This window comes from Otolemur garnettii, unplaced genomic scaffold (assembly GCF_000181295.1).
Source record: "Otolemur garnettii isolate 467f Iridium unplaced genomic scaffold, OtoGar3 scaffold00023, whole genome shotgun sequence".
Lineage (NCBI taxonomy): Eukaryota > Metazoa > Chordata > Mammalia > Primates > Galagidae > Otolemur > Otolemur garnettii.
In genome coordinates, this window is record NW_003852418.1 from 10,258,976 (window position 1) to 10,268,679 (window position 9,704).

Genomic DNA, 9,704 nt, shown 5'->3' on the forward strand with positions numbered 1-9,704 from the left:
TAAAAGGTATAAATTAGTTTCATAATAGGGGTGTGTACATTGGATACTTTTTCCTCCATTCTTGTGATACTTTGCTCAGAAGAACATTCTCCAGCTCCAGATTTACTTCTAAGTACTGCAACTGAACTGTTCTGTGTTCTTTAGGCTTTTGGCTTGAGGATGTCTTTTTTTTTTTTTTTTTTTTTTGAGACAGAATCTCACTATGTCACTCCCAGTAGAGGATTGTGGCATCATAGCTTACAGCAACCTCAAATTCTCAGGTTTAAGCAATTCTCTTCCCTCAGCCTCCCGAGTAGCTGGAACTACAGGTGTATACCCTGCAGTACACCTGGCTATTTTTTGGCTGTACTTGTCATTGTTGTTTGGCAGGCCCGGGCCAGGTTCAAACCCTCCAGCTTTGGTGTATGTGGCCGGCACCCTATTCACTGAGCTACAGGTGCTGAGCGAAGGATGTGTCCTTTTTTACGGAAACCATCAGGTGGCCCTGTTGTCAGTGATGTCAAGGCACATCATATGTGATCATACACAATCATACAGAATTGCATGATGCCTGGTTTTCTTTGTTCCATGCCCATGACATTCAGAGAGACCGCCAGCTCCCTGAGGGGTGGGGACCTTTGTTTCATCCTCTGCTGTGTTCCCAGCACATAACAAGTGCTCAAGAAATATTTGCTAAATGAATGGATGGAAGGACATAAAGTGTAATACTATGCAATGTAGTACAAAACAACGTAACGTAGAGTCAAACGTAATAAAATAAAACAAAATTGTCGCCAAGGAGCCACTCTCCCAGAACACAAGCCACTCCACTCACCAGACCCCATCTCATCACTGCCCAGGTAGGAGCTGTTACTTCTCACGCTGGTGTAGGACAAGACTGAGTCCCGATTGCTGTTACACTCACTGCAAAGGAACCAAGAAAGTGGATTAAGTCACTGCAGCTCATGCCCTCAGGACACAGCACAGGGAACCCACATTCTGGAGGGTAGACAAAACTGCTGGATGTGGACATGACATCCAGCCCAGAGAGGTTACCAAGGGCCAGCCACAAGGCCAAAGCCCAGGAAGACTGGTCTGGTCAGTTCCCCATGTCTGAGGGTGAGAACCCCTTCCCAGGATCTAGCACAGAAGCACAGGCGCAGAGAGGCCAGTGAATCATTTTCATTCAGGTGTCACCCTGTGCAGAGTCCCCAGTGCTGCATGTGGGACACGCCTGCACCTACCACATTTGACCACTCGGCTCCATCTTCTGTGTCCCCAGCCTGGAAACTTCACAAAGACAGAGGCTACACACCTGATTTGCTCTGTCTCAAGAACTCAAAAGGTCCAGGCAATCAAAAACCACAATCCTAAAATCCCTGCCTTCACCTTTTTGACAATATATTAAAGGAAGACCTAAAAATGTAAGAATGACAACCCAGATAGAGGGAGAAATCGTGGACTACAGACACAGAGCCCTCGTGCCAGAATGTCTTGTTATAAAGACACAAAGAAAGCTGGGAATGGTGGACCAGCTAAATCCTTCAAAGGACGAAAGAGGATCAGCTCTGAGAGGACCGGGGTAAGGGTCTGTCTTGTGAAATGGTACCAGTTCTGTTTTTTGTTCACAAACGAAGCGCCCCTCTAAGATTCTACTGTAACTACAATAGTCACATATTTATATGTAACATACATGGACTTACTACCTGGCTTACTACAGGAAATTGAGTTGTAGTCTATTTACCTAATTAGGATCTCAGTGATCTTGCTATATAATTAACTGGTAGAAAAACAATTCAGATCCTGTCAGAGTTAGGAGGGGGAAATAATGCTCTTCCTCCTTAGTCAAATATGATAAACAAGCTTTTGCTGCAGAAAACACAACTTATGTTGAGTTTTAAATACACCATGGAATCTTGGCCTCTTCTTCGACAGTGTCCCATCAGTATGTGCAGAGTGACACCAACGCAGAATGAGGTTGTCCAGGTGCGGTGGCCCCGAAACGTTAGCTTTGGGGCAGGGGAGCCCTGGGATATGCTCGGGGCCTCACCTAATGACCTAGAACCACCCTGTTAGCAACAGCACTGTGATCCCACTGCATCCTGGGAACTGTGCCCCTGACTCTGACTCTCCCAGTCAGTGGCCTCAGCCGTCCTGCTGGCCATGGGCACCAACTCCGGGCTACCCACAGCTGCGCCCACCTGTAGGAGTCACGGTAGCTCATGGTGTCATGGCCCGAGTCCTCCTGGTCCTCCTCGGACACATTGAAGCACACTTTCTTGCTGCCCCCATGGTCAGTCCTGTCCATCTCGTTCTCTTCACTGACCAGTGGGGAGGAAGAGGCCTCCTCAGCCAAAGGTGGGTCGCAGGACCCCCCTGAGGTTGGCTCCGTGATGGTGGACAGCAGCCTGCAGGGAGCAAACACCTTGAAGTCAAAGATATGGTCTGCCCCTGTGTCCCTTCCTTGCAAATCTTGCCAGCAACCGCAAGAGCACAGCACTGCCCCTCCTGCTAGGGGCAGGGACGTGCTCAGCTTCTTATTACTTGGCCAAACTGTGTGAGGCTCCACACACAGAACATGAGCTGGGTTCCTCCATCTATAAAGGCCCTGAATGCAAACCTTTTCAGTCATACGGTCCCAGTTACAACTTCATGACTCTGTGTCATAGCAAACCAGCATGGCTGTGTTCCAATAAAACTTTAAAAAAAAAAAAAAGTAGGCTAGATTTGGCCCATGGGCCACAGCTTGTCAGTCCCTGGCATTGAGAGTAATGGTTAAAAGCACTAGGGTTTGAAGCCAGACTCCAAAGATAAATCCTGATACTGCTATTTCCTAGCTCTGAAACCCAAAGCAAATTATTTAAAGTCTCTGAGACTCAGTTTCCTCATCTATTAAATGGGATCATATCAACATCTATACCCTAAGCGTCTATGAAGATTCAGACAGTTAAAATACAGTGAATCGTCAGAACAGTGTCTGGTACTTTCTAAGTGGTCAATAAACCCTGGCTAGATGTAATCCTACCATGTCTCAGTATCACGATGAGCCCCATTTTTCAGATAAGGAAACCAAGGCTCAGAGAGGTTAAATAACCTACCCAAGGTCACACAGCTGCTAAGTGGTAAGGTTAGGATTTAAACTCAGACCTCTTGCCTCCACAGCCTACATTTTTTTTTCCCTTATCATGGAAAACTTCCATCATACATAAAAGTAGAGAGATGAATATGATGGACCCGAGGTAACTAGCAGCCAACTTTGACACCTGCAACTCAGGGTCCACCTCATTCCCTCAATTTTTTCCACAGCTTTATCTTTCCTCGGAGTATTTAAAACAAGTCTAAGACAACATAATACTGCCCTTGTATGTTTCCACGTGTGTCTCTGTGTCTCTCACACATAAAGGCTTTCTTTTAAACCAATGGCTCCCAGCTGGGGGCAACTGTCCCCCAGGAAATGAGCAGCTCTGTCCAGAGACACTCACTTGTCCCAGCTGCAGGGGGATGTCGCTACTGGCATGTTGAAGGTAGAGACCCAGACTGCTAAACGCCCTCCAATGCATGGGACAGCCCCACAGCAAAGAATGTTCTGGCCCAAGATATCCACAGCCTTAGGGCCAAGAAACCCTTTTAAACATAACCACACTGCTCTCACAGGGCCCAGCAAAGTCAGTAATTCCTGAATATCATCTAGGACCTGGCTTGCCGTTCAGCTGACCCTGACTGTCTCAAAAAATGTCTCCTCAGCAGTTGGCATGAGGTCCCTACCGAGGGCCAGAAGCTGCACTGGCCAATGTGTCTCATGGGGTCTCTTTGATTTCCAGCAGGCCCTCCTTCTCCCAGGCCTGCTTCCTCCCTGCATTCAGTAGCTGCAGAAATTGGGTCATTTGTCACCCCGACTCACCCACTCTCTGGATTTGGCCAAATGCATCTCCGGGGTGCCACTTAACCATTCTGTATCCCCCACATCTACAGCTGAATAGTAAGTAGAGAGATCTCGAGCCTCTGTTTCTGTCGCCAGAGCACTTGGGGGCAGTGTTACACGTGCATCCCGTTGCATCACAGCCCAGTGGACAGTGTGCCTAGCTGTCCTCTGCCACATAAAATTTCTAAAGTTTTACAGATAGCTTTAGCCTCACCAAAGATCACTGCCTATATCCATCATTTCATTAACACAGCAGCTCACAATCAGGGGTTTTGTCCCCCAGAGGCAGATGGCAATATCTGAAGACATTTTTGGTTACTACAATTGGGGGTGGGGGTGCAAATGGCACCTAGTGGGGAGAGGAGAAGGTATTGCCAAGTACCCTACAATGCGCAGGACAGTGCCCACTACAAAGAACTATCCCACCTAAATGTCAACAGAGCAGAGGTGAAGAAAGCCTGCCCCCCCCCCCCGCCTCCGGGGCCAGGGCTCACCTATTAATCTGGGTGACGTACTGCTTCATCTCCTTCAGGGCCACATCCAACTTGGTGAAGAGCTGCAGATAGGCATCCTGAATCTCACGGTCCTCCTGCTTGAGCAGGAAGCTCAAGCCCCGGTCCTCCTGGCCCAGAGCCCCATTGGCTTGTCCAAAGACACTGTCATTGAGACCCTGGCCTTGGGGGTCCCCATCTGCAGCAGGCAAACACTTCCAGGATGGTGCTGCCATGGTGGTGATGCAATGCTGGTTGTAGGACATGGGGTTCAGGTGGCCTATGGTAGAGGAAGGGACAGTTCACTCAGAAACTGCCCCAGAAACCCACTTGCCCTTTGGGCAGAGAAATGCAAACCCATTTCAAGGATCCCAGTGAATGAGGATATTTTGTGTTTTAAATACTCTTAACCCATTAGGCTACTTCGAGAAGGATGTTTCAGTCTGGTGCTAATACACTTTAAAGTACTGGGATCGTTTCTCTGCCTGGAGTGTAGATGTGATGCTAGAACTCCAGCTCACATTCTACTGTGAGTCATCCTGAAGGCTCGGAGCAACCTCTAAAGATGATGGTCCAGAAAGACAAAAGGAACCTGGATCCTGATGATTATAGAGCTGTCACTGCAGCCTGGACTGCCAACCTTCTGACATCTTCTGTTTTACTATCTGGGGTACAAGATCTGAACCCAATATCTAACAGATGCAGGCAGGTACCTTGGTCTGGGTCAAGGCCGATGAGGGAGGGTTTGCGGCCGAAGCGGATGCTGAAGGACCTGCCAACTGAGGGGGTGGTTTTGGGGTAGGACACTTCCATGAGGTTGATGTGGCAATTGGTGGGGCAGAAGTCCAGGCCACACAGTGGATGGGGCTCCAGGGGGGCTTGTTTAAAGGGTGGGCTGACCCTGCTCTTCAGCTGGGCTGCAAACTGGGAAAGGCAGAAGACACAGTCAGAGGTCAAGGACTGGACATTCGAGCCCCCCCTCAGAACCCACTTTACCCTGGCCTGGGCCAGACGCTCCACAACTAGACAAAAGGCCAATAGCTGCACAGGGACAAGTGCCTTGCCTCAAGCACTGTCTTTCACTGGGTCCAAATTTCAGGGGTGAACTGGAGGAAGCCGAGGCCTCTGAGATCTAGCCCTCATTCATTTCTCTGTTTTGGCTGCACCTGAGCTACCCTTAGAAACTATCTCTCCCACCCCCCCATCATGAAATTTAGGTGGGGCTGCTTCCCACAGTGATTAGCCAAGCCAGTAAGAAATTCCTTCAAGTTAATTTTTTACTGGGGTTGCAAAGACTAGAGATAATAGGGGCTGTCCTGTCACCATAGGAGAAGGGCTTGCCTGAGAGTGAAGCCAACACAAAGGGAAACCAAAGTCAGGAGACAAAGAGAGGCCACATTCTTATGATATGTGACACCTATTTAAGCACCTGGATACAACCACGCCTGAAGTTCACCTCTCACTTTTCAGTAATAAAAACCAGTAAATTGTTTAAGCTACACGGGAGACTTGGGGCTTGACATTTATGACCGAAACATCCCAGACTGAGACCCTATGTCTGGGAGCCCACGGCAGAGACCCTGTAGGAAACAGGTACCTCCTGGTAGCAGGCGATCCTCTGGCCAATGCTCTCCAGCTTGGTGTCACAGATGTTGCGGAACTCGTAGTGGGGCATGGTCACAATGGCACTGCTCAGGGCCATGAGCCGCCCACAGTTCTGCACGAAGACACTGTCGTCGGCAGCAAAGGCCTCAAGGATCTATAGAAACATTATCAGCTCCTGAGCTCTCCCTGTGTGCCAGGGAGTCTTTGGTGGTTTTCCTGTAGTGACTCCTATATGCCTGGTAACACTCCCGTGAGGTCAGGTCTATCACTGGCCCATTTTGCAGATGAATGAGCTGAAGCTAAAGGAACAAGTAACTCTCCTCAGTCCCATGGCTGCCATAGTGAAACAAGAACTGGAATTCAGAGCTCTGGGCTGTCCTGAGGAAAACTGGAATCAGGCTTCCCCAACTCAAGTTCTCCCCCTATCTCTGGTCAGAGAAACTGCTCCCCACACCCCAAGGCTGGGCAGGACAGGGTGGTCCCCAATGAGACCTTGGCAGTGAGGCTGAAACAGCCACGGGGTTCCACGATCTTCTCCAGCGCATGGCACTTGACGCCTGCTGTGCTCACGTACTCATACACCACACCATGCTCCAGGTGCACGTTGTCTACCGTCAGGCTGACCACGGGGCCGTCCTCATGCAGGCTCAGCTGGGGACCCAGGGACAGCAGAGAGAAGGCTGGAAGCCAAAGAAGCCGATGACACTGAGAGGTGGGGCACCACTCCACGGCCAGCCAGGCCCTGCCGCCAGCACAGCTGACCGCTCATGCTTGACAGATGAGGAACCGAAGCCCATCCTGCACTCTGTTGCTGCCAGCTCACTGTCACTCACCCTTACCCTAGAAGATTTTCCTTCTAGGAATCAACTCCTAGAGCTACCCCATTCTCAGTCTCCCCCCCTGCCCCGATGCCCTAGTTCCAGCCAGGAGACCCAGACGGACAGGAGACCTAGGCCTGTCTAATCAGCATATTCTAGTCCTCCTTTCACAGTGACTGGTTCAGGATCAAGTATGTGACCAGAGCTGGGCCAGTGAGAGTCAGGTCTGGGATTTCTGTTGGATCCAGACAGCCCTGCAAATCCTGGCCCTTTGCTGACCACTGAAGTTACCAGCAAAGAGCCCAGAGCTGCCAGGCACGGAGGCATCCAGAGCCTCTAGCACTAAGGAAGTAAACTTCTGTTCTTTATAAATTCCCCGGTCTGTGGTGTTCTGTTACAGCAGATGACATTGAGGGTGTGAATCAGCTGACTTTAAGAGAAGGAAAGTAACGTAGATTTCTTAGGTGGCCCAACATAATCACAAAGGTTCCTTAAATGGGAAATCTCGGTGACAGGCAGAATCAGAGACGGCAGTGCAAGGAGGTCTCAGGCCAGTAGTGCTGAGGCCCTCGGTCAGCAGAGGAGCCAGAAGCCAAGGAATGCAGGTAAATGGATTTTCCCCGAGAGCCCCAGAAAAGAATGTGGCCCTGCAGACACTCTGATTTTGACACTCATCTCGGACCTCTGACTTCCAGAAATGTAAAGTAATAATCACGTGTTGTTTTAAGCCAATAGGTTTGTGGTACTTTGTTACAGCAGCCACAGAACTGGCAGCAAGATGCCCTGGCCACAGGGGAGCAAGTGGGCAAAGGAGAGGATGCAACCCCGCTGGCCGCTCCCCCGCCTAGTACCTGCATCAGGTTGGTCTTCCTCCCCGGTGCCCTCGCCCTCCTCGCCAGGGGCCTCCTGGCTGGCTCGGGCCTCCTGGGCGTCCTCATGGGTGCGGTAGATCCACTGACACAGGCCCTGTGGGGGGCAGGGCATAGCACAGAGCAAGTGCCCACTGAACATTTACTGAGTGAAACAGTGAATGAATTAATGAGTGAATACCACCCTCCACCAGGCCCCTGGCCCCTGACTATTTGTCCAACACACCTATGTGGTAAAAAGGGGGAGATTTGTCATACCCATTTCACAACCGAAAACCAAGGCCATAAGGTACCACAGCCCAGGTCCTGCAGCCCAGGCAGGCAGCCCTGCCCTACCACAGTCCATGGGTAGCTGTAAGCTTCTCCCCATAGAACAGAGGGCTGCCCTGGGCACCCAGCCCCATGCAGCAGGACTTCCCTGATCCCCAAGGCTCACCAAGGCCTCTTCTCCTCGACTCCGAAATGCCTGGAAGTGCTCCAGAACCTCGGGGGCACCATCGTTCATCACGTTGTTGCCGTTGACCTTCAGGATGCACTGACCAGCACAGAGCCCTGCAGCCACAGCCTCTGAGCCTAAGGGGCACAAGAGTAATGAAGGCCAAAGGCCAGGCCAAGAGGGTGTGGGGCAGCAGCAGGCAAGGGCAGGCAGCCAGTTGAACACTGTCCCCACTCGAACGACCCCAACCCCCACAGATACACACCCTGAGACCCCACCCTGCAGCTGGCCTCTGACCCTCTCCAGTAGGCAGAACAGAAATTGATATTTTGCAGAGGAAGAAACTGAGGCTCAGGGAAGCAGCAGCTAGACCAAGGTCATGTAGCAAGGCCAGGACCGTTTCACTCTAGAACTCTGTCTCCTTTAAAGTCCTGGAAGAACCTTGTGATACCGGACCAGGATCCACCCCATTTGGCAGAGGGGCAGCAGGGACACAGAGACAAAGTAATTCTCTCAGGGTCACACAGCTGGGAGAAACCAGCATTCAGACCAGGTCAACCAGACTCTAAGGGCTCATTTTCTCAGCAGTTCCACGGTTCCCAAACTGTAGGTCTTAGACCCCAGGGGTGTGTGTGGTTAATACAAACAAATGCCAGGCTTTGCCTGCATATAGGAGAGTATCAGGCCTGCATGGTGTGATGGTGACAAGTACAGGCCCTGGACCCTGGGGACTTGGCTTCAAAACCGGGCTGTGCCATAGACCAACCCTGCAACCTTCAACAAGTTCATTAGCCCCTTCAGGCCTCGGTTTTTCATCTGTAAAATGGAGACAGTAGTAATACCGATTCAAAGGGTCCTGAGAGATCCAGTGAGTTAACACACATAAAGCACTTAGCACCATGGCTGGCACTTAGTATGTGCTCAAAAAATATCAGCCATTTTATTATTTTTACCTGGTTCACCTACGAATACCTGTTACTCCCTATAAATATCTCCTTGGGTGCTCCAGGCAGGGTTTCTCACCAAGGCACTCCTCACATTATGGGCCAGATAAGTCTTTGTTATTCTTTGGGGCTGTCCTGCACATTGTAGGACATTTAGCAGCCTCTATGGTCCACCCCAAATGTTTCCAGACAGTGCTAGATGTCCTTTGCGTATGTGTGTGTGGAGGCGGGGGTACAAAATGGTCCCCAGTTGAGAGCGACTACTTTAAGAATAAATAAAATTAAAATCCACTGTGATGGTGAGCACAAGGGTTCACAACTGTAATCCTAGCACTCTGGGAGAACAAGGTGGGTGGTGGGTGGACTGCCTGAGCTAATAGGTTCGAGACCAGCCTGAGCAAGAGCAAGACTCCATCTCTAAAAAATAGCCAGGTATTATGGCAGGTACCTGTAGTCCCAGCTGAGGCAAGAGAATTGCCTGAGCCCAGGAGTTTGAGGTTCCTGTGAGTTATGACACCATGGCCCTCTTTCAAGGGCAACGGCGAGACTCTGTCTCAAATAAATAAATTAAATTAAATTCACTTTGAAAAATTATCAAATTCTCTGGCTCGGCGCCTATAGCTCAACCGGCTAAGGCGCC

At 50.3% G+C, this 9,704-nt stretch overlaps 1 protein-coding gene across 1 annotated transcript in view; it reads right to left on the minus strand.

Annotated features, from left to right (window-relative positions):
- Nucleotides 1-9,704, minus strand: part of PREX1 (phosphatidylinositol-3,4,5-trisphosphate dependent Rac exchange factor 1) — a 191,233-nt gene that overhangs the window by 18,737 nt on the left and 162,792 nt on the right. Inside the window, exons 20-27 of the mRNA XM_003787681.3 lie at nt 8,121-8,257; nt 7,667-7,781; nt 6,490-6,677; nt 5,990-6,151; nt 5,106-5,316; nt 4,396-4,672; nt 2,181-2,387; nt 815-903 (exon numbers count right to left, since the gene is read on the minus strand). Of these exons, the coding sequence (XP_003787729.1) occupies nt 815-903; nt 2,181-2,387; nt 4,396-4,672; nt 5,106-5,316; nt 5,990-6,151; nt 6,490-6,677; nt 7,667-7,781; nt 8,121-8,257 (1,386 nt within the window). The remainder of the gene's footprint in view (nt 1-814; nt 904-2,180; nt 2,388-4,395; nt 4,673-5,105; nt 5,317-5,989; nt 6,152-6,489; nt 6,678-7,666; nt 7,782-8,120; nt 8,258-9,704) is intronic.